This window comes from Channa argus, chromosome 4 (genome assembly GCF_033026475.1).
Source record: "Channa argus isolate prfri chromosome 4, Channa argus male v1.0, whole genome shotgun sequence".
Classification (NCBI taxonomy): domain Eukaryota; kingdom Metazoa; phylum Chordata; class Actinopteri; order Anabantiformes; family Channidae; genus Channa; species Channa argus.
The window spans coordinates 15,978,751-16,005,223 of record NC_090200.1 but is presented as its reverse complement, the minus strand read 5'-3'; the positions used below and the strand labels follow the sequence as shown (position 1 = coordinate 16,005,223).

The 26,473-nt window shown below is 40.5% G+C and overlaps 1 protein-coding gene across 4 annotated transcripts; it reads right to left on the bottom strand.

The window, feature by feature from the left end:
* Positions 1-395: 395 nt before the first annotated feature.
* On the bottom strand, positions 396-25,961 carry otogl (otogelin-like). Of its 4 annotated transcripts, none has more exons than XM_067502725.1 (58): positions 25,632-25,960; positions 25,182-25,224; positions 24,788-24,833; positions 24,445-24,523; positions 24,245-24,337; positions 22,972-23,126; positions 21,936-22,057; positions 21,517-21,722; positions 20,833-20,957; positions 20,381-20,487; positions 20,182-20,288; positions 19,737-19,862; positions 19,526-19,634; positions 19,399-19,445; positions 19,164-19,309; positions 18,937-19,063; positions 18,657-18,834; positions 18,441-18,565; positions 17,958-18,167; positions 17,421-17,589; positions 17,196-17,270; positions 16,955-16,998; positions 16,587-16,752; positions 16,084-16,191; positions 15,679-15,817; positions 14,727-14,861; positions 14,462-14,608; positions 14,238-14,357; positions 13,918-14,034; positions 11,205-11,361; positions 10,974-11,000; positions 10,661-10,840; positions 10,304-10,582; positions 10,085-10,202; positions 9,914-9,993; positions 8,842-9,734; positions 8,561-8,738; positions 8,304-8,446; positions 8,148-8,171; positions 7,927-8,019; positions 7,663-7,852; positions 7,189-7,406; positions 6,631-6,772; positions 6,353-6,538; positions 5,484-5,696; positions 5,155-5,259; positions 4,920-5,027; positions 4,361-4,462; positions 4,163-4,267; positions 4,001-4,041; positions 3,837-3,900; positions 3,546-3,724; positions 3,293-3,397; positions 3,081-3,200; positions 2,782-2,827; positions 1,967-2,038; positions 1,190-1,269; positions 396-1,041 (listed from the first exon to the last, which is right to left on the bottom strand). In XM_067502725.1, the coding sequence occupies exons 1-58, from the start codon at positions 25,702-25,704 to the stop codon at positions 841-843; spliced, it is 7,893 nt and encodes a 2,630-aa protein (XP_067358826.1). In that variant the 5' UTR covers positions 25,705-25,960; the 3' UTR covers positions 396-840. The 4 variants fall into 4 exon arrangements, 3 of the variants coding, with proteins under 3 accessions (XP_067358826.1, XP_067358827.1, XP_067358828.1); XR_010914293.1 differs by lacking the exon at positions 1,967-2,038 and adding an exon at positions 2,279-2,339 and having other exon boundaries at positions 985-1,041; positions 25,632-25,961; XM_067502726.1 differs by lacking the exon at positions 1,967-2,038 and having other exon boundaries at positions 25,632-25,959.
* Between the last annotated feature and the right edge of the window lie 512 nt (positions 25,962-26,473).

The following is a 26,473-nucleotide window of genomic DNA, read 5'->3' as shown; positions in this document are numbered from 1 at the left end:
ATTGTTGGTAACATTTCAGTGGTGAGAATGGTTTGGCTCAGAAGTGGGGTGTGGTAGACGCAGTGGCCCATGTGGAATGACAAGAATGTGAAAGGAAGAAATGATTGACAAAGAGCTGAGTACACTGAGGAGTTCTGTTATGAAGAGGTGTCTCCCACACAGCAATAACCTCTCAGAGGTAAAAACACAAACACGTGTCAGCACTACAGATGCTGAATCAGGACGCCTATGTGTCTGTAATAAGTGTTTGAGAAAGATAAAGTTAAGGGTTGTGCTAAAAGGACACAAACTGCAGGTCACGGGGGCACACGCAGGCATGCAATAATTCAAACACACTTAAACTTTTTATTCACTTTCTTTACTTCAAAAGAAAAATAAAACTACAAACAGGGCAAAGATCACATTTAAGAAACCCATTAAACTTCACTAAAGAAACCGCCCCCTGTAACACTTTCATTTGTTCAAAGGCTAAAATGATCATCAAAACAAAACAAATGCATGTAAGGAAGGCAACCCAATGTAAATAATAAAAAAAAAAAAGCCATACCCCCTGGGTCAACATGTCAGTTGTTATTATACAGTAGAATAAGAGGCTAATGCCATTGTACCATTACTTGAAAGCACTAAAAGCTGCCAGGGTTGGCACAGCAGGTCTTTAAGTAAATAATCTAAAGTGCAGAACTACTTGAAAAACAATCTCCCAATGGTCACTTTCAATATCTTTTGCTTACAACTAAACTTGTGGCAAAACGAAACATGGCTGGTTTTATACTTGTTCAGTAGCAAATATGTGACATCCTTATTCAGATTTGCTCTTTAATTCTTATGCTCTCATTAAATTTAGTTCCACTGGCAGGAACAGTCCAGAGGCTCTTGGAAGTTGTACTCCACGACTGTGGCATTGCGGGAGCAGTACAATGTGACAGAGCGCGTTTGTAGTCCACTCTCACGACAGCATTTGCAGAACCTGGCGTGACTGTTGATGTTGAAGTTGAATATGGTGGCAGATGGACATTTCCCATCACAAGAATACACTGTTACCTGTGAAAGGAGGGAGAGGATGATAGGAAGAAGAAATACACTATAAGACTAAGTATATTTTTGTGGTTGAAATGTATTTAAAATATACTGTAGTTTCTGCCAATTCAGATCCCTCATTTTATGTTTGCATTTTATCCTTCTTTCTCACCGGTGCATTGCTCCTGCAGTCGTCTTTTCTAATCGTAGTCCGGATGGCCACACGTTTGCATGTCTTACCGTCCTCTTTACCTGCACACAGAGAAGTAAGATTAACACACAGTGGAAAAAATAAAAATAAAAACCCAAAGCAAGAAACCACAGCAATAACACATTACTAACATAGTGTAGCTTTTAACAACAGAATACACAAAGACGCAAATTCTGACATACACAAAGAAACACACTGGTTATCATGCACCCACACAAAACAATCTCTGATCTCTTCACCACAGAGTCCTGTCACTCATACAGCCCAAAGGGCACTTTGTTGCCCAGCAGCAGTATCTTGCTTTGATTGACACTTGGGTTATGGTGGTGGGGAACATAGTTCTCACAGCAGAGAATCTCCTATTGGCTACTCACCTTAACTTAACCTCATTGTCAGGCCAATGAAAACTGGTCGAACGAGTACTGTATAGGCTAAATGTTTAAATGCATATATGCATCTTAATTTTTAAAGTGGTAAACTTACGTTAGGCTTATTTTGTTTCTGGTGTTGACATTTTGTTCTTCATTTGAATTTTATATTTTACTTTTTTTGTGAATGGTTTCATAGAGTTTTAATTGAGGTTACTGTTATTTTTATACTCTCACAGTAAGTAAGAAAAGGAAAGGACAGACAAAAACACAAAATTAGACAGACACACATTCACACCAAATTTGAATGTGCAAGTAATTGAGTCACTGAGTATCAGGTGCCAGAGAAATGAGAACAAGATGGCGGTACCTGTGTCACAGTTAGTACTACCAGTGGGTGTTACAGGATTAATGGTAAACGGTAAAACACCCACTCCAGAACCTGGAAGCATCGATGTGACCACAGCCGTCCGGTTCAAATGTCAGGAGAACACACACATGGTTACGTTTGATTCAGAAAACACAGTTAAACGTCACACACAAACAAAAGACGAAATCAGTGCAGGTGGCATGCACATGAATTTTACTGTTTCTTGGTCATTTCATGTACTACAAAGAGCAGCTCAGGAGGGCAATCTCTAACCCGGGAACCATTTCGCATTCTCATTGGTAAAATGCTCACCGTGGAGCACCCCAGCTGGCCAAAATCCAAAGTCACTGCTAAAGCAGGCAAGCGGGTGAGGCTGCAATGCCAAACCACAGAGAGAGAAAATATCACCATTGCATGTTTCTTTACTGTTTAAGCCACACAACTTGGACAAATCGCATTACTTCATATCATTTTGTAAAATAAATATAAAAAGCAGTTCACACATCACCTATATTACTGTACAACATTTATTGCAGACATGGAGCGTTGCAATGCAGTTACATATTGAATTTTTGAAATTACTATAATTTATTTTCGTCTGGTTTCTGAATATGTAAACAGAGGACGTGGGACAAACTGGAAAGCCAGGCATTATGGAAAATGTAGTGATAAGCCAATCTCCACCGTCTACAACAGGCCACACCCCCAACCAATCAGCCAATAAGCCCACCCACTGCCAGGCAACAAGGCGCTCACCCAGCTGATTTACAGCTCAAAGCATTACCCCAAGCACAGAACAAAATTGGGAGACTCACACGTCCTGCAGCAACCGTCCACATAGCTCTGAACAACACCGCCATTCTGGAAGAGAACAGGAAAAAAAGCACATGGGGAGCTCAATTCAAAAGACAAAAAGAGTCCTTATTAATGCTGTACATAGTAAATGACATTGTATTTTCATTACATTACAAACATTTGTGTATTTACCTTGTTAGGGGTCAAAACGTCTGAAAAAACAGATCTATGCATACATTCAACACTATAAAAACGTCACTGTATTTACCTAAGAGTTTACCCTAAAACACAAATACATACTGCATTTAGAGCTCCTGACCTGAATACACTCTGTGTCATTAAATGGTGGGCAAATCACTCCAGACGCGAGTATCACTGCTCCAACTGATGTTTCCATACAGTCATAACGTGTACAGTTCTCCACCCAGGAACTCCCTGCCTAAACACAACATTACAATTATTACTTCGTAAAGAAAAAAAAAAAGGAAAATAAAGCATTTCACTCATGTCACTGGATGTGTTTGTTCCTACAGTGAAAAGCTCTGTTGTCCCATTTTCATTGGTGAAAGTGCAGGACACATTTTTACAGGAACCGCAGCAGACCTGAGGGTCTGACGATGGCACATACACCTGGTGCTAAAGAGATGAAGTTAACACAAAAGTGAGGAAAGAGTGGAATATGCAGAAGGGAATATAGGTGGCTAAGGTGGTATATAAGAGCTACAAAGAATGAGACATGCTGCAATGTAATCTTTCAAAATATTTTAAATATCTGGATGCATACTGGTCCACATTTTTGCGAGCAGTTGACAGAGTTGATTTCCATGGCATAGAAGCCAGAGTCTGGATCCCTGTGCTGTAGGCAGTGGACAGTGTAACACATTTCTCCCTCAAAATATTGAACCAGAGACTGACCTGGGCCCAGCACTGTCACCCCTTGAAAAAGACACACCTCTGCCTTCTCTACACACAGACACAGACACACACACACACGTAGCATATAACAAAATCTTGAGTGACAAAGGCTTTTTATAGAAAATGTGTCTGTGTGCTTTCATGCATGGATTATACATACGGCATGCATGCTGAGGACAGCCACAGTGGCTGCTGCTGGCTGGAACTTCGACTAGCATCTCCCCCTGAGAGAAAACGGAGTGCTGATTTAACTGAATTTACTTGCTTTTTTAAGCAAAGAGCTGATTAGACGGTGCACTGTGATGCAGATTTTTGCTGACTTACAACCTGGCAGATGGGGAGAGAGCTGCCCTCACACTGGCATTCTGGGAGGGAAGGAGGGATGGAAAGTTAAGACAAGAGTTAGCATGAAGTTGTGCATGTACGTGACAACAATAACAACTACTGAGGTTGTTCTAGTAACAATTGGATTATATGTATGTGTACCGCAGTGGTGTTGTGGGCAACATTGCCCAGGGACAGTAGTTTGAACCAAAGAGAGACCAGGTGCACAGCTCACAGATGAGTCAGGGCACAGGTTGACATCACACACTACAACACATGGGAAAAGGGAGCAAGTTTAAAAAGGACTTTGAAGGCTCAGCCAGAAACACACACACACACACAAATACTTCATGTACTTACCACAGTGGTACTGTGGACAGCAGCTGTTGGTGGTGTTTAAATCCACAGCCAAAATTTCGCCATGTGTGCAGGTTGGAATGGGCTCAATACATGACTCACACACTGCTCCAACAGAAAACAAAAAATCAGTTTCATTGCTCTAATTGATAAAAGTGTTAAAGAAGGAATTATACAGTACAGTCATGTGCAAAGGTTAGTATTTTGAAAAGGCAGGAAGAGTAAAATAAAGTTGTTGTTTTTTTCATCCTTTTATTTAAAGCACAATTATCTTTTACTTGTCTTCATCAGAAATTCATGAAATTAAAATTGTAATTAATTTGTCAAAACTTTTGCACCTTCACTATATTATTTTACTATAACTTCTTAAATGTACACTCCTTGAAAATTTTATTTTACTTATTATTTTACCAGCTGGATGAATAAACCTAATGCAAAACAAACAATCTTTTTTACAGTTTTTGCCATTTCAGAAAATGGGGGTTTTAACTTTTGTATGACTAGTATATAGCCAAGTATATAACCAGATTGCCAGTGATGTATGAAACATATTAGAGCGTACCGCACAGGTAGGAGTAGCAGCAGGACCTTTGTCCCCTGACTTCCACTAGGAATTGATCTTCCCTACAGTTAGGGGCAGAGACAGGAGGACATGCCATGGGGTCACACTCTGAGGAAGGCCATGAACAGCAAAGTGTTTAGTCAAAGTTCATCCCGAGTATCACATTTGTCAGAATTTTTACAAAACTTCTAAAAAGACTGCAGCAAAGATCTAAAAAATAGAAGTTAGTTCTTACCACATCGATACTCTGGACAGCAAGACAGAGCGCTGTAACCAATTACTAGCCTATTCCCATTATCACAAGGAGGAGCTTCACTGTCGCAGATGGTCATGTTGCACTCTGTCAAACAGTGAAGGAGCAAAAAGGACAGGGAGCAGGTCATGTAATGATTGAATGGATCATATTTTCAATTAAATATGATCTTTAAGTAATAAAATACAAGGAATTTTGATTAGCTACAAAACTGTTAAACCATCATTGCTTAAGTACTGTGATAAAACTAAAAGAATAGGTGAATGGATCCAAATCATTTGCTTGCCGAAGTTGTTAACATTTACACTCACCACATATCTTTTTAGGGCAGCAGGCTCCTTCTTCCAGCACATCAAGTACATACTCTCCCTCCCTCTCACACAGCGGTGTAGGGACAGAGCTACAGTCTGGTTCAACAGCCACCACTGAGCCGTTCTCCATACATTTATAGAGACAGCAGCTGCGAGAAGAGCCATTCCACACTTCGCCTGGGGCCCGGGGGTTACCCTCATTATCTGTACAAACTTGATGGACACACCATATAAATACACTGATAATACAGCTACAGTGGCACTATATTACACCCACACTCACATACTTTATGCTGTACAGCTGCACTTGAAGGTTTGAGAATCTTTTAAACTTTTTACTATTTTTGTATAAATTTGACCTGAACATTTTTTTTTTAATTTAATCCTATAGAAATGCTGGACATGTCCAAATACGGGAAGTTCATGCAAGGAAACATACTAATATGCAACCAATATCTCTGAGCTGGAGCTGTTCTATAAGTAATGCATTGAAATATTTTTAAGCTCAGATGCAGCGATGGTAAACGGTTAATGGAAACATTTCCATTACATACACCAGTTACCCAAGCCACGGATGCACACACTTTTAACGCACACAAATATTTAAGATTGGATATTTTTCCACAATAAATAAATTAATATGTGTGTTTAATTTTGTTTAACAGGTGTTGCTTTATCTTTTTTAACCGTTTTAGGACTTCCGTGAAAACCAGATCACAACTTAGCCCATATTTACTGCATGACGCTATAAAGAAATGGTTCACAAACTTTGAAACACCAATGTACTGTATATGTGAGCGTAGGTGTAATAGACTAAAATGTATTTAGACTGTCTGACAGTGTAGGGATGTGATTACTCTTCCACTCACCACAGCGATCCTCAGTTACACAGTAAGGCGAGTCAGCACGGTGCAGGATGGTACCACTGCGGCACACACACTCCTCTCTGATGAAGGAGCAGGTGGTCTCCTCATAGTAGTCTTTGTTCAAACAGGTGCGGCTGGTGCAGGTGCTCACACATGGCTTGTACTCCTTACCAGGGGGACACCGCAGTGCTACAGAATGACAGGCACTTAGCAATGCATGAGCAAATGAGAAACACAAATGACTACATCTGCGTATTATTTCTTTCCATGTGGTCCCTTACGGCAGAAGTTGTGCCGTCTCCAGCTGATGCAGACTTGATGCGTGTAGCAGACTGCCACGTATGCTGCCAGAAAGTCACACTGGTGATCTTTGTAGTGTAGGTCCCCTGCCCACATGATATCACAGAACTGCTCTGGGGGCACCTCCAAACAGACAACCAGTAGAGGCTTTAGTTACTGATTATTATTGTTTTATTATTAATTCTATCTGTTGGGATCAAACAATGGCTTAGTCTTTACAATGTCAGAATAAAAAAGTTTATGCCAGTCATAATTTCCCAAAGTTCGTTGGGACACTGGCAAATATTTTGCTTTATCCAACCAGTTTAAAACCCACATTCAAACATTTAACAACAGAACATATCAACAAAAAAACAGGAACAAACCCCTAATCCTCAAATTTGAGACACTGAAAACTGAGAATATTAGTATTTTTTGTTAATGACTTAAATAATAAAAAGTATAATACTTATTTTTGTCTTGTCATCAGTTAACTTACTAACGAGAAGCACAAGCTTACTAATAAATATTGTAAAAGGCTGTATGAAAGTTGTAGCTACCATGCTGTGGCATGGTGTAAAGGCTCTCTGGCGGAGCATGAAGAGACAGATGGAGCAATCTCCAGTGGTGCAGTTGTCTCCGACCCTCCGTGTGTGTTCAGTTTCATCTGTAGTGTGTACTCTCCACGCCTGCAAAAACAGCATCATGTCTCCCACCTCTCTGACCACTGTGCCATTGGGCAGCTTCAGGTCATCCTCTGGGTTCCCATCACAACACCCTGGCATAGTGGCAAACAGATGTTTTGTGTATGTGAGTTTAAATTGCTGCAATGTTGGTGAAATAAAACTGTATGTGTGTAAAGCTGCCTAATTAAACCAAATGGCTCTCAACATCTCAAATTGTCATGTCTCATAATGACTACCAAAAGTGATGCTGATGTTTACACATTAAGCCTTTAGGTGCTGAAAGCTGCCACTTAGATAAATGAGCCCTTTGCTAATGTAGTCAAAGCTGGTGTGTATGTCTGGACTTACCACACAGGCCGTGAGTGGGCACAGACGTGTTATAAGCAGAAATGTACTGCAGCACCATGATTCCAGTGCTATGATACCATTGAATGCTCATTCCACCGGGTGTATGGATCAGATACATGCTACCTGTGTCTTCCACATAAAGAGAGTGACGAGAGAATGGCAGTTTGACAGGTCGGTAGTTTACAGTCACCTGAAAACATGCAAGAATCCAATTATTTACAGAGAAGTTGATTTTTTTGCAGTAAATTAGGCAAAAGCGCCCACCTTACGATCTAGTCGGTTGATAATGATTCTGTAGGAGGAGGTAGTAATGTTTAGCTTCTTAAAACACAGACCAGATGTTCCACCTGTCGGACTCTGTAGGGAAGTGAAATTAAATCATTTAATTAGATATATGATAATAGCTATTCAAAGATAATGCATTCAAACTTTGCTTCTGATACAAATGCATGGAAAAGAAATGGAAAAGGAGACACTGTACTCACGGTTCTTCTAATGGAGTTCACACTCTGAACAAAACAAAACATAAAACATTTCACCATCATGATTAATATAATAATCAATTAAAAAGTTAACGATAAAATCAATAAACATTTCAAATGTCTTATGTCACAGTTAATATTTTATTCTTTTTGTGTTACCTGACTCGTTGGACATTTCTCCACAGTCCCAATAATTGTCTCTCTAGGCAGGTTAACCAGAATATAAGAGCCATTATCATACAAGGCTACATTGTTGCCATCAAATGTGATCACACGTAGGTCGGACATCACAGTGCAGCGACCTGACAAAAGTCAATCGTACCAATCAAATGAAACACAGCCCACTGGAGCAAACTATGGAATTAAAATAGTATGCCTGCCTATTACATTTTTAACATGCAATAAACCAAACCTACAGGGGCACTGCCACAGTGGACAGCAGGGGTCTGTGCTGATGAGGATTGGCAGGCCTAGCAGACTGCACTGGGGTTGTGTGGTATTGTAGCGACAATGGAGAGAAGAGTTATGAAGCAGCAGCTCTCCATTGAAACAGATGAGTTCTGCACACTCATCAATACGGTATGAATAAGGGGGCTGTGGACACAAATACACAGCAGTTTTTTTCCCTCAGTAAAAAAAAACATTTGCATTCCTGTAAATGAACTACATTTTCTGCTCAGCCAACAGCAATACTTACTGTGCAAGGAGTAGTGGGGAAGATGAAAGGGGGTGTGGTTGATGTTTCTTCAGTTATAGGAGAGGTTTCAGGGCTTGTGACTATTTCTGTGGTTACAGGCTCAGTAGTTGGCTCAATAGTTGTTAGAGCCACTGTTGAGGTGTCTGTTGGGGTGGTTGTCTCCGCTGGTGCAGGCTGAGGAGTGGTAATGGTTTTGGTAGTTGTTAATGGAACAGAAGTGGTGGAGGTGGAGGAAGTTGTTACAGCTGTTGTGGGTGGTGGCTGTGTGGTTGGGAAGGTTAAAGGCCGTGTAGTGGTGGTTATTGGAGTTGTTAGTGTGGGCGTTGATGGTGTAGTAACAGTAGTGGAGGTGGGAATGGTGGGCAAGGTGGTGGTAGCAAGAGTGGTGGAAGATGGAGTAGAAGAAGTGGCAGGGACTGTAGTGGTCTCAACATATAAAGTGGAGGGTGCTGTTGTGGTGACCGTTGTGGTGACCCCTATAGTTGGTGTAATTTCAGTCATCCGGAGGGTTGTTATCTCTGGCATAGTTGAGGGTTTAAGAGTGGTGGAAACAGTAGTAGTGGGAGGAGCAGGAGGAGATGTGGTTGGAGACGAGGTGAGCAGAGTGGTGATATGTTCAGTGGTTGATGTTGTCCTGGGAGTAGTAGTAGCAGTGGTGGTTGAGGTTGTGGTAGTAGTGGAGGAGGTAGTTGTGGCTCTGGTGGTGGTGGTACTGGTAGTTGTTGGCCTTATGGTAGACGTAGTTGTAGTTGTTGTAGTAGTTGTAGTTGTAGTTGTAGTTGTTGGCCTTGTCGTGGTTGTGGTTGTGGTTGGAGTCATAGGCGATGCAGTAGTAGTCCTGTTGGACCGAGTCACATATGCAAAGGGCGTTGGAGTTGGAGGAAGGGACACACCTAGGGAAAACGATTAGTATTAAGAACAACAACTTTTATGGCCATTGAGCAGAACAGACTTACTTAATACAATTCATTAAAGAATAGGAAGACATCCAGCACTAAGGTTTAAGTTGTATGATAAAAGTCTGACCATTTTACAGTATTTCTAAGGCAAAACAATCATCTGTTGTACTCACAGTCTTCTGTGTAAACACATCTTCTGGTGACTTCATCAAGCACCATGTTCTTGGGACAACGTGGGAAGCAGCCCTCCACACTACAACATACAGAAAACATTTTGGTAATCATGCTTTGCATATATTATGATTGTTGTGTAATGAGCGCTTTTAATAAGTCAAGCTTCCTACGGAGGCAGGAACTGGCAGCGTGTGGCATCTGGGTCACTGCATGTGTTCACACAGGGGCTTGCACAGGCCTTGTAGCGCCACTCACACATCATTCGGTAAGGTATCACAAAACTGCTGTCTGCAAGAGAAGATGAAAAGCACTTGACTGCTTAGCATGTGCATGTGTGTGTGTGTGCATGTCCTGTAAATGCGTGTAGATTACACTAATTGGTTTCTGACCCTCCAGTATGAAGCTGCTGCTGGCTTTGAAGCCTTCTGAGGTGTCATATCTCTGGGCTCGGGCAGCAGTGCGTGTCAGTGTCAGAAAGATTCCAGGTTGGCTAACAAGCTCAAATGAGGTGTGACCTGGCAGAAACAGACCCTGGTGCTGGATAAAGGTTGCCCTGCGACTAAACTCCGCCCATCGACTCCACCGCTCCAACTGAAGGCGGTTGTGCCCGGACACAACAAGAAAATAGTTTGGTCTCTCTGCAGACTCTAGTGACACCACAGGAACACCTACGGAAATAAGTAAATGAGGATTAATTTATGCAAAAACAACGAAAATAAGAGAGCTGTGTGAATGTTGATGCTCACGAGATGATCTATCCTTTTGCAGGCCCGCTGTGACCATAAAATTGAACAGTAGGCCTGGGGCGGGCAACTGTCCTGGTCTCTCTTTCATCAGAGGAAACAGTGCACTGCTGGTGCGATTCACTCCAAACATGGTGTCATTATAGACAGCACTCACCACAGTAAATGGGCCATCACCTAGCTCTTAAGGGTAGTGAGAGAGTGAGAGGGGAAATGAGTGTGGTAACAAGCTGTAGGGAATCAGAGTATCTAAAATTTGGAAATGACAATCAACAGAATAGCTCTTTGAAAATGACGAACCCTTACTCATACATACCTTGATTATAGTATTCGCAATCATAAGCTGAAATGGAGCAAGAAGTTATAAATCATTTCATTAGTACAAAGGTGACACCACGAAAAGATTTAAAAGAACAGATGTAACATGTAGAGATAAATAACTGAAAAGTAACTGATTTAAAGAGAGACTGGTGAAAGTGGGTCCTTGAAGACAGCAGGTCATATTCCTGACCAATACAGCATGTACAGTATGTGTGTATATACTCACGACAGACAGAGGGGGATCTCCAATGTATTGTGACCCCTTGCTGACAGCATTTGTGTGCATATGCAGCAATGGATGTACAAAGACACTCACAGTCTCCCCCACGGTTACAATTGCAAGTGTCTGTCAGGCAATTCCTATAGAACCAAGCCACATCCACCTGGAGGGTATGCACAGCATGTTTACTTGGTCACACAAATGCACACATGCATACACACACAAAAACACAGTCAAAAAAAAAATGGAACCAGGACAAATCTCACTGGGGGAATCTGGGGAGGTCTTGTTTAGTGGGTGAGGAGTTTTCAATAATTCAGAGAGGGAAGGATGAGATATAAAGACAAAGGGCTGTGGGTCAACCTCTGGTGCTGTGGGGATCAAATGACCTCGATGACATACAAGACAAAATGCAGCAATTATTTTAGTCAGTATAAAGGTAAGGTTAGCTGGGATTTTGACACTGGCCACTATATTGTACATAAACGACATTCTTTGTGTGAAACATTTTTTACTACATTAATCCAAGCAAAGAAACAAACTCAGTGGGAAAAGTGCTTTTTTCCTCTTGTGCAGGGAATGTTTTTTGGCTCAACACTAAAGATAAAAAGCACTTTACCAATGTTACGGTTAGAGCATATAACACACATACACATATGCATGAATCCATTATCTTGCATTTATTCTGGATCTCAAGGTGTTCTCAGACCAGATGAGAATTATAACCGCTCCCCTACAAACATTTAGGTCAACCCTGGGACCTTTTTACAATTACAGTTAGTTTCTTAGTGGAAGTATTTATATTTCAGTAGTAAAATTACAGTTATTTTTATTTGTTTTTTTAATTGCCAGCGCTAGAAGCAGTAAGGCGGCATGGAAGATGGAAGTGCCTAGATTTAGAAGCTAGAAACATTACCATTACTTTAAGATTGTTGGGACAAAAGATGATAAGCACATCAAAAAGTAGCTAGTGGTAAGATTCTTTCCCCAGCAAAAAACTAGCTCTTAAACCTCTTCAAGCACTTATTAAGGCGGCACAAAATTGTAAAGCTTGTGGAGATGCACCCTTATAAGCTCTCTGCGGCCTGTTGACAATTTCCACTATTGACTCTCTATCCTTCAGAATCAAGCTCTTCGTAAAAGTATTATAATGAGTAACCTTTCATGGGTTAAGTAAAGTAATAATATTTATTTGGAACAAAAAATAATGGTAGTGAATAAAATATTACATAACTTAATAATAAGCCCAACGCTGCTAACAAGTAGATAGAATACACCGGGGGCAGCTTGGTGTTCAGTGTCTTGCCCAAAGAGAGTTATACATAATCACAGGGAAACAGGGAATCACCTGAGCTACAGCCACAGCATGGAAGACACCCAATGTACACTGCCCCTGAGGCATCCTAATAAAATGTCTGAATCACTTTAACATGGAAGAGCAGTGGCTCTACTCCAAGCTCCCTCCCAACTCCTTACCCCATCTCTAACGCTGAGCTTGGCCACATTATGAAGAAAACTTATTTTGGCCACTTTTATTCCTACTTGTATTTTTCTTTCTTTCTGTTGCTTCGCAAAGCTTATGACCAAAGATCCACATTACTGCATTACTGCTGAAACAGCACAAATCTACCCGTTCATTTCACACTTCATAGTACTGTCACCCATGAGATACCCTGAGATGCTTGAGCTTCTTCAATTAAGGCAACAACCCCTTCCCAATCTTTACACTCAGCTGCAAACAATACTGCAAGCCCAAGGCCATTGTTATGTTGGAACCAAAAAAACAACATTACCTCAGAAATGATTCTGAGGTCCCCAAACTGGACACTTTCCTTCTTTCTAGTTGCACTTTGAGATCCTGTCTGTGATGCATCTTAAACAGGATTGGTGATAAAAGACAACTTTGGGAGATTTCAGCAGGAACTGAAAAGTTTTGACTTGTCACTGAGATAAAAGACACAGCTCTTACTCCGGATATACAAGTGTAAAGTGCTCCTCTTGAGTCTGAGGTTCAACAGTTGTTCTAAGTGTCCAGTCCAGTAGCACGATATAAGCTTTGCCAGGGAGGATTAGCAGTGTCATACACCAAAAGCTGGAGCCCACCCTCCAGTCCAGTGAATGGACATGTCTACCAAGAGTGCCTCCCCCTCAGAGGGCAGGACTTTCTCCGTTTGCTCCCTCATACGAAAGATTATTACAACCATGTTTGCGTGTTTCTCATTAAGAGAGATTTAACAATTAAACCAGCACAGTGACAGCACTTTATTAAAAACACATTAAGTGTATCAAAAGGAAACTCCAAGGACTAGTTCTGCATGATAATTATGTTCATCTCTTTTGAAGGTGTTATTTGCACATTATTAATAATGTCAAGCAAATGAAATAGGTGTTCCATGTATTTTGGGCTTCTGTTTTTATGTTGGTTTTAGGCTAAACAGTTTCTGTACGTACACATATAGCTCCATCTGCTGGTCACATCAGAAAATACTATACTTCAATAAAACATTCAGCTATGCGTCTGTATGTTTTGTAGCCCTGCATCTGGTGAAGTATTTGGTATATATCTGAGGAACAGCGTGCTGGGATCAGTTAAAGGTTGTTCCCATAACCTCTACACCCCTGTCGCAAGTAAGATAACATTTCTACAGCTACATTTACTCTGTACAGACATTTGTGTGTGTGTGCGTGCATGTGCCTGCATCAGTTTAATTGCACTTACCACATTGTGACAGGGCGCAAAGACATCACTGTAGAGAAGAGCACACTCCCTCTTGGCATATGGCTGTCTTCCTAAGTCCCCTTCACACGGTCGCTCAACCACATAGTCACTTTGACACTGAAACACACACACACACACACAGCAGGTGATCAAGTGTCTGATTACTCTTAAATATCACAGCAGACTCAAGGGAGACACGCACACATAAATTACAGGAGCAATAGAGATCTAGAGAGGAGAGAAAGAGTTAGTGGGAGACAGACAAAAACAGAAAGATTAAGCGGGTGAAGGGGGAGGAAAGTAGCTGAACTGACTCATACCTGTCCAAGGGCCCAACTATCTCCAAAAGTCTGTGCATTATTAACTTCCATGTGGCTGGAAGTGGTCATATCATTGACTGTCACACTGTCAAAGTTTCCACACAGCCCACTGAGAAGGCCCTGCAGGAAAAAAAGGCAAGTCTGGGTGATATTTTTAGATTCCTTTTTATTATAAGTTTATTTTTAAATGATCATAACCGTAATCTCCTACTACTAGACCAGACCTTCCACTGAGGTCCAGCTCTGATGTGGACAGTTGTCTTGCGGTCCCAGAGGATGGTCAGGTGCTGATTGGAAAAGTGTACCACAGTATAGTATCCCGCTTTCCACAGCTCAAACTCTGATCCTCGTCCCACAACAGTGGACGGGCTCTAAGGATAGGACACACAAAGCAGAATCATTGGATTTTTAAAGGGATTCTTTTTCAGAAGAACGGAGACCCTAACACATGATTTGATTGTTAATAGAATAGTGTAACCGTGTGTGTACAGGGTTGCCAGAGTTGTCGGTGAAGTAGATTTTGGTAAGTCCCACATGAATGACCAGTATTTTCATGCACACAATGCCACTCTCATAGCAGTCCTTGTTTTGTGCAACAATGGACACCTCTGGTTCTCCTGCACTCTGTTCAGAAGGAAAAACATAATATTACTTTCACAAGGACAGGAAGTTTCTCCTCTCATGTCTGTCCTATACTGTTACAACAAAATTTACCTCTGTTCAAAGTTTATTTCATTTACAATAGCCTCTACTATAGCCACAACAACCAGAAATGCAATATATAAATGCCACGTGACATATTCAACTTGTAATTTAATTCTACCTGATCATGCAGTATTCAGTCATTCTAGATACACCAGAGGTGATAAGAAGAGGAAGCAGCTCTAGGCTATTAAGACACAGCTCTGATCTGCTTCCCGGCTCTTTTCAATTCTGCACGGCGACTGGCAGTGTGTTGGGTCTAAATTAGGATTTCTGTTCTGCTAATTCTAATTCTATATCCCTGGGAGCGCAGGAGCCCTGGGGTTTGAACTGAACACTAGCCCCTTTGTATCACTAGTGCTTTGCATGTCTGCTAGCATTACCACACACACACACACACACACACACACACACACACACACACACACACACACACACACGCACACACACACACACAACTTTATCTGCTTTAATTAAAAACCACTTTCTCTACCAAGATTAGAAACAGAGAAAGACGCCTGTATCTTGATTTTTAGATCCAAATAACATCTTTCACTCGTACACAGTGTAGCACAAGCACTCTGATACAACCTAATTAGCACCTCTATACCCAAACCAAATCCATAAATATGTCAATGGAATATGATTTACAAATTCTACACCTTGATATTCACATACAATCCTGAACCATGTACACCTGAAAATACACTTTAAAATCAGCCCATAAGAAACTACTCACTTTAAGCAGGTAGACCTGACAGTCAGAGTGGTAATCATACTCAAGGCCATCAAATGTATAGTAGTGTCTATCACTATAGACAGTACAGACAGCTGGACATGGTGAGTAGCTGCAGTTAAAAAAGCCACGGTGACACACACTGAGGAGATAGACAGGTGCATGTACATGAGAAGAGTAAGAAGACAACAAGAGGATGAACAAAGATGTCATTACCTGCCATAATGTGAATTATACAGATTTTTGTTTTAAGATTACACACATTTTAATGGGTGTAATAATATAATATTTCATAAAAATGCCCACACTAACTACAGAAAATTAATAAAAAAATATATAACTCTATTACTGCTGAAAATGGTGATCGGAACATAAAACAAAACAAAGGGGGAGCGTATAAGTGTATACCATTTGTAACACTGTGTCTCCACAGTTTCTCCAGGCAGGTATTCAAGGCCCAGCCAGGCACAAGGACAGTTCTCTGGATAGTAACACTCTCCATGATGTAGCACCAACCTTCATAGGTAAAACACAGCTTAAGTATGAGGCACAGAACATATTCACCAGCCATAATACAGTGAGTAACATTCCCGATTCTTAAAGCCATTTCACTGCCTAGATGTATCCTGCATGTATTTTTATTACAGATGTGAAAACTAAATAATATTATTCAATGTGCCCTAGATGAGGTTTTTAAATTTCTAGCTGACATACGCCACTTTATATGCTCTGTCTTCCTTGACTAAACTGTCCTTGAAAACATTACAGATGTGTTTTTTCCTAATTATTACAGATGTTTTAACATTCCATTTGATATATATGTGGTATTTCACTATGATATAAAAGTACAGTGTTTTTCTTGTGTGTTTTGACACACAATCAGCAAATTATCATGAAAATGCTTAATCTACCCAGGTGGGCAGACACAGCCAGGGATGCATGGGGTGTTAGGTGGGCAGGTAAGGTTCAACATCAGGTTACGGCAGGTTGGTGCACAGGCTACGCCTCCTCTCTGTTCAGTGCAGCTGTGGTACACCTTCCCTTCTGGACACTCCCCAACCTCTACACTATCAGGCTCTGTATTTTAGCAAACACACACACAAATTAATGTTCAGGTTGCCTTAAACATCAACATCAACAGCCAGTCATGGGAAACAGTCTACAACTACCCACATAAGGCTCTTGATTTCAGCAAGAGGGAGACAGCCTGAAACAGCACTGTGTGGTTGGAACAAATGAGGGCAGGAGCTAAAGCAAGGGGAGACTGTGGAGAAATTACCTTTTTCCTCTGGCACACACTCCATCTTCCCATTTCTGCATAGGCTGATGGAAGACAGACGAAGGGAGAAAAAAAGAAGTAAGTGTTTAAGAAAGTAATGTTATCAAATACAAGGTAGCTTAGGAGCTCTACGTCTCATTTGACAATCACTGAAGCCTTTGTAATGTGTGCTGTAGAGCTGAGAGAGTAGCCGAGGTGATTTTTCACTTTTCTGAGCAAACCAAGGACAGTTGTGACTCACCAGGGACCAGAAGCGCTGAAAGTCACCTCTCCTGGCTGTGACACGCCACCCATTGAATAACAGTGACACTGAGAGCTGAGGAGAAACTCGCGAAATTATTTTAATTACACTAACAAATGCTGAAGCTTTTGTGTGGTGTGTTTTTTAGTGTGTGCATAGTCTTTGCCAAAATTGCAAATGATGACCATTGTTAGGATGATGTATAATGTGAATGTGAAGTCTTACAGTTGCACACATCGCTGGCGCACATCGTCATAGTAACTGCTATCTGGACAGCCACAACCCTCAGCACAATCATCAGGGTTACACGTCACTGTGCTAGATAGTGCTCGACATGACCGTTCACAGGATGACACACAGGAGTAGTACAGCATACCACCAAGACACACCACTCCTGTATACACATAAATACACAAACTCAGTGCATGTTTTTACTCTCTGTACCATGTGCACCACATCAAAGATTACGTATGTAATCTAAATTTTCACTCTTAAACTAAATACTTTCTAAAAGTAGTTTAAACTTTTGTTCATGTTAAATGGTTATATAAGAGATAAGCTTACATTTTTAGGACACAACATTTCTAACAGCACTGCTCTGTGATTTGTCAAATGCCAAGAAGGGAAGCTTCACGTTGTATAGTTTTTTGATATTATTAGAATTAATGATTCTAATAATAAATGATTCTTTAAATCTGTGCATTTCTCTATGATTTTGTCTTTGTTCATAATCAGAAAAACGTACCAAACATAAACACTTACCACATTCAGAGACTTTTGATCTGAAATCAATTTCGACTCCATGTTTGGAGCAGAGATAAGCATAGTGAGCCAATGCTGTGCACAGACAGCTGCTTCCACAGCGACAGGCTTGGTAGCGGCACTGCTGCTGGTAGATGTTTGGACTGATGTAGCCATGACATGGGGCAAACGCACTCTCCGAAAGCACCTCACACTGGGATGCGTAGAATACTAGAAGATACATAATCATACAACTTTTTGACATATTTGCAACAATAGTCTTAACAAACTTACATGGTCTGCAGCAACACTCTACAACTCGTAGTCCCCCCCAGGTACAGAGCATTCATTAGGTCTGCTGGCAGAATCACATCCACCTTACGTAAAATATGGCTTTTGCTAGACCACCATATTGTCTATATTCACAGTATTTAATTGACATAAAAGTTGCAGGTACAGACATAATAATTTAAAACTTAAATAAATAAATAAAGACATTATTACCATTTTGCTGGTTCATCTCACAAGGGTCCATGATTGGAAGATTAACTGGAGCTACACAAGCAGATGACACCTTCCAAGCATTGGCATGAAGCTGTGGTGTTCCCTCTATCATACCTGCTGGAGATCTACAGTACAACAGTACAGAGGCACACACACACACACACATAATCAGGTAAAGTGAAATTCTGAACATATAAATGGGAAGATCTTGCTTACAGGAAGTCATCTCGTAGATTTCCATTGAAGGTTCCACAAAGACCAAGTGTCTGTGTACGCCACTGAGAGTCTAGGTGCAGATAGACCCGTCCCCCTTGACCATCATAATGCACCCACAGACCAATCGCTGCCTTCAGTTGAGTAAACACAGAAGTCAGTTTTCGCACCTCCACTGCACCTATATCCCAGAAAAGCAACAACAAAACCTACGATCAAATACAGATTGAATATAGAAGGTTACAAAAAGGAAATCACTTCAATCAGAATTTTCAATTCCTACCATCTGCATAGGGCAAGACAGGTGCTGGGTTGACACCAATTATCACCTCCCCCTCTCTGGTCAAAGTGATCTGACGACTCACATCTTCATCCAGCACCACTGTGACTGATTGAATGCACACTTGCTGCTGTAGACACAAATACCATACAGAACGGGCTGGTTACATTTACTTTATCTAGAGGACCCTGCAGGGTTTGTGTGTACTTGTTAGTCATCAAACACAATACCTCGTCACAGGTGGTATACCGCAGTATGACTGTGAATCTGCTGCTGGTGCGGCTCTTGGCAAGCACATATTGACAGGCCCCTGGCTGGAGAAACATCCTACCATCAAATGTAGTCACAAACACATCGCCTACCACCGAACACTCCGCTAAGAAGAGACACAATGGAATTGGGGTTATTATTAGTAATGAACTTTTTCATCTTTAATTTCTACAAGAGCATAAAATGTATCCCCACCTGTGCAGTTGTTTTCAGTGCAATTCCACACTCCTCCCATGCACACACTAAAAGTAGAGCAGCACAGGAGATTAGAACCACATTGGCCATGCTACACATTATTAGTGAACACTAGGTCCACACTCACCAAACACTGCAGCCCTGTTGAAGCACATGTCCTTGTACATAGGATGTTCCATGGTAAACACACGGACACTGAGAAACAGCAATACAAGTTCCATTTTGTAGTATAAGACCTGTGGCAAAGTGATTTAAAAAACATGACCACATTTAGAGATCAATTCATATAATACAGGTAACCAAAAAAATGTTTTAGCTTATAGTTTTTGTTTAAATACCATCAGGACAGTAGCAGCCATCTAGACAATGCAGGTTGGTCCCCAAACATTCCTTCTCAAATGTACAGGTTGGTGGACAGCAACTGATACAATCTCTGTAAACAAAACTTTCCTCACAGCCATCATCTACAACACATAAATACAAACATTTAGATTTCAACCATAGTCAATGAACAGAAAATGGAAGAATTTTTCTTTCAAATATAGTATACTGTATGTATGTATGAAATCTTATGTTTCACCAAGAAAGCTGAGACACTTTTAAACTAGATTCTTTCTAAAATTCTTTATATAAGATTATAAGATTCTTTCTAATTTAGATATGTTAAACTATTATATAAGAGTAAAGCTCAAATATTTAGAGAACAACATTTTTAGGACACAACATTTCTAATAGCACTCATCTGTAATTTGTCAAATGTTGGTAGCTGCAGTAGTAACTTACTACAAGAAGGAAAGCTGTCCCTCCACTCCCTCACTGGATATCCTACATGTGAGCAAGCTCGAGTGTACTCAACCAAAGCTCGACAAAATGTCTCCTCATCATCAGATCTGAAAAAAAAGAAAAGAAAATAACAACACATAGAAAAAATTACAGGAGACACAAAATGTATCCAATAGTCAATGTAAGTGCTTTTACTTACACACATAGGTCAGATACACAGCTGGCCACAAAGGGATTTGGATCAATGTTTTCATGACATGACAGAAATGGGAAAAAGAGTAGTGCACTGCATTTCTCTATGGCATCCTGCAGACATTAAGAATACATATAATTTATAATATATTACAACAGATATAGACTAATATGGACATAGAATAGATAATATTATGCATATAATTTTATTACAGACAGGTATCGCATAACAAAGAATGTGTTAGGCTTTTCATAAACAAAGGCATTTTTAAAAAAGATCTTTTAGCCTCAAGACATATTCATTTTTATTTTCTAACAAGCTGTAAAGTATAGTGTACTGTAGTGGGCTTAGTTTGCTTTATTACATTCCATCGCTTACAATGTTTGCATTACAATGTGTGCCAGTGTTCCACCTGGGTGTATAACAAATTAATACAGATTTGAATGAGGGATTCTTACATCCATGTCTGACTCAGACTGGCAGGGCCCACTAAAGTCAAGATCTACTGAGGGACACGTTCTCTCATGGGGCAGGTCCACTGCCCAGCTGTTGGCAAACACTGCAGGTTCATCTGTCCGAATGCCTAAAATACAAATTTAACATATGAGTATGTATGTACAGCCAGCATGTATGCCCACAGAACACAAGAAACATACAGAATGTATGGTTTAGCACATACACCTGCTCCTGTACACTATTCAGACATGCACACATGCATTTCGGTTCCTCTACATGGCCATTACACACTTACTTAAATCAAACACTAGAAGTCTGATATGAACATGTTTTCTTACAGATAAATGCACTCTGACAACTAGTTTGTATCAGCTTTACAATCAGAGCTTCTCCACTTGTTTACTGTCTTTTTCTGAACTCCCCTCACTGTATTGGACAACTCTCTACTCAAACAAGCAGGGGACAGCAGTTCATATTTCTGGTCATCTGACTGAGAATTCTTCCTCCTTCCAGCCATTCAAAATCAAACTATCAGTTCTCCCCCGTCCTTCCACTCTCATCTCTCTAGATCCCACTGCTACTATAATTGGTCAGAATCATTGCTGAGTGTATAATAATAATAATTGAGGTGAGTGGGTGTTGAGAGAACAGATAAGAGGATGAGGGGCCGGTTTGGCCGGTCTTACCACGAGCATTGGTGAGATCATCTCCAGCAAGGTGGTTGAAATTCCCACAAAGGCCACAGGGGGCACCCTGATGCTCATCACTCATCTTCAGGTAGACTCCTGAGCCTCCATCCCAAGCCAAAGAGAAGCCAAAAACACTCTTCACGAGTAGGTAATCAGCCAGTCGCTCAATAAACACACCGCCTAGAGTTTGAGGCAGACTAAGCCTAACATTTCAGAAAGAGAGACGCATTGAGAGAGCAACAGAGAAGATAATTCTTTAAAAATCATGCTACTTTCTCCCTGAATGTGGATGGTGAGTTGCGTTTTTCCCCTTTTCCATTCTTACAGTTTTTGTAGCATGATGGTTCTTTTTGGAAGAGAGTTAAAAATCTAGGTGTGTTTTTCTTTGTATATCTTTGCAGAACAAATGCACTCACCTCCGTCCTCCCTGATGGACCTGATATCCGGAGATGTGGATCTCCTCCTCATTTGGGAAAAACAGGCTAAGAGCTCTTGGGCATGAATACACACTCCTGTCACACGCTCTGCTGTTGTGAACCTGGAAATAAAAAGAAAAGCAATTCCTGTCTGGAAATGATGCTGCCACCTGGGTGTTGTGGTATAGCAAATTAATTGAGACAGTAAGACTGTTTTTGTGAACAAAAGTCCCAAAAATAATGTTGTGGTCTGTCTCTTACAATTTCCTAACCTCCCCAGCATGTCAGTGACTCTCAGCCCCAAGACTATTTGCTACTCTCTTGTAAACCGGTCACAGATACTATTTCAAAAAGGGGTTAACCGAATACAAATAGACACTGTAGTTGTTAGAAAACATTACACCAAAAAGGATAAATAGTGCATTTGTTGGGGACCTTTTACAGCCATGGCATGTGTGCTAGTGAGTAAACTGAATAGTAAGTAGGACATGTTAATTGTCAACTTTTTTCATAGGATTTGTAGAAAATTAAAATATACAATTTCCTCAGATGTATCCTTCAAATAAAGCCTGGCAAAATGAGATGCTAAATATAAGAAGTGCTGTCAAACCAACCCAATGTAGTACGCTTCTAAAAATACAATATCTGCTACAAGCACAGTGGCCGTGGGATCAGTGCTGCTGCCTTACAGCTACATGGGTGCTATTGTTTCCTTTCACAGTCCAAAGACATGCATGTTAGGTTAACTAGTGACTCTAAAATTTCCCATGAGTTTGAATGGTTGTTTGTCTCTGTATGTGTCTCTGTGTCAGTCCTGAGATAGACTGACAACCTGTCGAGGGTGTATTCCACTCTTTGCACAATGACAGCTGGGATGGGCTCTAGCTCCCTGCAACCCCTTAATAAGGTTTGCAGCCCACTGTTATGAATTCATAATGAAATATTAAAATTTTTTGTTTAGGTTGTTAAATACATTACAGGCATTACGTACTGGTCAAATATTTCGATAAGTAATTTTCTATCTACATTCTCTTACCCACACTGTGTACTGTGGTGTAGCTGAGTGGCAGTCCTGGGCCAGAATGTAAGAACAGGTTCCAGGGAAGTAGAAGTATATTCCATCAAATGTTTCATAGTGGTGTTGACCCCACGACCTGCAAATCCCATCTCTATCCTGGCCCTGGTTAGGTACTGAGAGAAAAAGAGAAATTTATTCAGACAAGACAAAGCTTTTGTAAATCACAAAGTTGGTCAGTTTCATGTGCTAATACAAATACAATTTGGCATAACTTTATGCTTCATGAAGCTGAGAAGACAAGCCCTACACCTATCTCTTATATTATCTTCATATCTTTCACAATCTGGTATTTAATTAAAATTATCAATGGAAAATGAGTAGCTAATACTTTTAAAAACCGCTTTCTTAGAGGAAATACCGTTAGCTACCTATGCCAAGATGCTGCCGAAAACACTTCCCAAAATCTGAGGGGGTGGGGGGCTCTGACAGTGAGTCACATCATCTAACCTGAATCCAGAATAGTACATTTTGTAAATAATATACAATAAATAGTAGACAGTGTATGTTAATTACAAGATCCGTGGCTTATGAACAATTTTGTTTGGTATTTTTTTTTAGAATATGTGTTTGGTAGAATATGTGCCACCTTGATGTTAAAAATTTGGAATACAGCGGAAAAGCTTGAGAACAGTTATAATAATTATAATAATAAAAGGTCATTTTAATCATCAGTTCAGTTGCAGGTCCCTCAGAAACTATATTGCTTACAATATGTATGTCAACGCTAAATTAGTTTACAGATCAGATCTTCTGATATACATAGTCTTTTGAGAATACAGAAACCAGAAACTCCATCACTCAGCTCTTACTCTATTACCTTAGTTCAAGTGATTTTTTTTATCTAATAATGTATGAATGTATGTATGTGTGTGTGTGTGTGTCTGTGTGTGTGTGTGTGTGTGTGTGTGTGTGTGTGTGTTGAGCTAGAGGGCTATGGATTTATATCAACAAAGAGAGAGATGAAATCTGGGGAAATCTAATAATTAATGCTGGAGTGTAAGCAAGAAATTAATGTTTGTTGAATGATTGGACAATCTGCTGCACACACACTCTCATTGTTATATAATTCAGTGGGTAACTGCACACCGTTATTAAAAAGTTGTAAGCATAATAACCAGCTAGTCTGCTGCATACCAGGAAGGGTGCTCATCGGTCAACAGTATGCTTGTTGTGTGGAACAGGATAAAATCTGACAGCAAATTAAGTTAGGTGTGTGTATTACATTACTCACTGATCTGGCAGCGGTCTCCCAATGCCTGGAACTGAGCACAGTCACACACACCATCCTCCTGACACCAGCCACCATTGAGGCAGCCACAATATTCTGGGAAACAAACACACAAACTCACTTGCCCCAGTCTGTCTGGGTAATGATATGGATGATAAGGTCTAAATGTTCTGCTAATGCATTTGAGATCACTTCATACTCACCTGAAGAGGAATCTCTGGCTGTGTAGTTATGTACAATGCTGCGTGACAGAGTACCCTCCGACAGAAGTGGTCTGTATGTCTTTTAAAACAATAAACAATAAACCCTGAAATGAGATGTGCCTTCAACTATATTCTCAAGCTTTAACAGTGTCAGTGACACAGTACTGTATCATTGGTGTACCTGTTGCCATAAGTTAAAAGTTGCGTCAGGGTGAGTGGGAGAAAGTGTATGTGTTAGTGAGTGCGTCTCATTCTTTACAAAGACATCTTTGTGCCATTTGGGGTGTTGTGCGCATGTGGGTGCCCTGACCTCCTCTGGTTCTCTTAGGTGTAATGTACCAACCTCCTCCCCGAGGAGATCCCGTTTCCTCCGAAGTGCATTAGCCCTTCTGCACACACACAAACATGCACATTAGTGGGAAGGAACAGTCAGAGGGGAGACTTAAGTGCACTTTACACCACTTAAATTTAGACTCCAAACTACTCTTTACTGAACCCTCCCAAGCAGAAGTTCACACACACACACACACACACACACACACACTCAAGCTGTTACTGTCAGGCACTCGAGCCACAACATGAAGTGCAAACGCATTCATCACCATCAACCTACAAAATCATGTGACAATAACTTGTAAAACAAATTTCACAGCTATGATTTCTTTCATGATATCCCATATATTTTGGCCCCATTGATAATGACACAATCACTTACTCAATTCCTTCCTTTAACTTACCTCTGTAGTCTTCCGTCTGCTTCTGAAAGTCGGCTCTGAGCTCCTAAATGCAAAGTTCTACCATCAGTATTCAATTGTTAACCTGTCAGTAGGTTATTTATCTATTATGAAATCACCATTACATCTACAGGTGAATCCAGGGGTGTGCAGTGAGGATCATTTTAGTAAATACCCTCTTCGACATATGGAAATATTTAGCAGTAACATACGAGATTAAGATATATTATGAGCAGTTTATGTAACGGTTTTATGTTGATAAAATCGATTTTTACCTGACAGACACTGACAAACACAGAGATGGGTCACAGCAATCAAAAGAACCAAGGGTTGACTTTACATTCCAAAAGTTTTACTACGTCTGTTAGGATTATTGCCCATGTTTATTGATACATTTGTAGAAAACTTAACCAAAAGACTTCTAATAGTTAACACTAAAACTGTCAAACTCACCCTCAAATAACAACAAGTGGGAGATTGATAACGACATCAGAAGAAATCGTTTCACTATGCACTTTAAGTTCATCTCACAGTCCGAAAGAGAGCCGCGCTGAAACGTTAACGATGCATCTCTCTGGTCCCGGGAGGAGAGGATTTAGGACGTTCGTTAGAACCGGGACAATGTCTGGTCGTACATGTAAGATCTGCCTGATGGCGACAGCCCTCCCCCCCTAGCTGCCCACCCCCCGAGCAGATGACGAGTAGCCTGCGAGCAGGTAAGCTCCGTCACTCCCAACTTCCTTTTCCAGTAAACAGGCCTCGCTAAAGTCATCTTATCTCTGTATGTCAGCCCGCAGATATCTGGCGCTCCATCGTGGAGGTGTTTTTTTTTTTTGGTTTAGTTTTTTTTTTTTTTTACCAATAAAGTTACCGTCACATTTCTGGTTGTTGGACCCTGACCACGTGATCTGCTGGAAACACTCGAAACTAACTACACTGGAGTCAAGAACAGTAAAACTATAATAAGAGCGAGAGATGACGTGCGCCACACGGAGACACTCAAGAAAGTTCAAGAAAGTGTAAATCTGTGTAATTAACAATGACCAAATATTACTTTGAACTATTTAGTCTGAACACCACAGCAATATCTGATTTGTTCTAATAATGCTCCTTAAAACTTCCTATTACTAAAATATTAGTTGGAACAACTTGTGCAAAAGGATTTACTCTATTTTCAATTGATGTAAAAATAAATGAAAGTGGTGTGAAATCAAAATTCAAAGAATACACGAAACAGGAAACCCCCATTACTGTTTGTTATCTATGGTGTTGACATAAAGCTGAAAGCTGTTTGC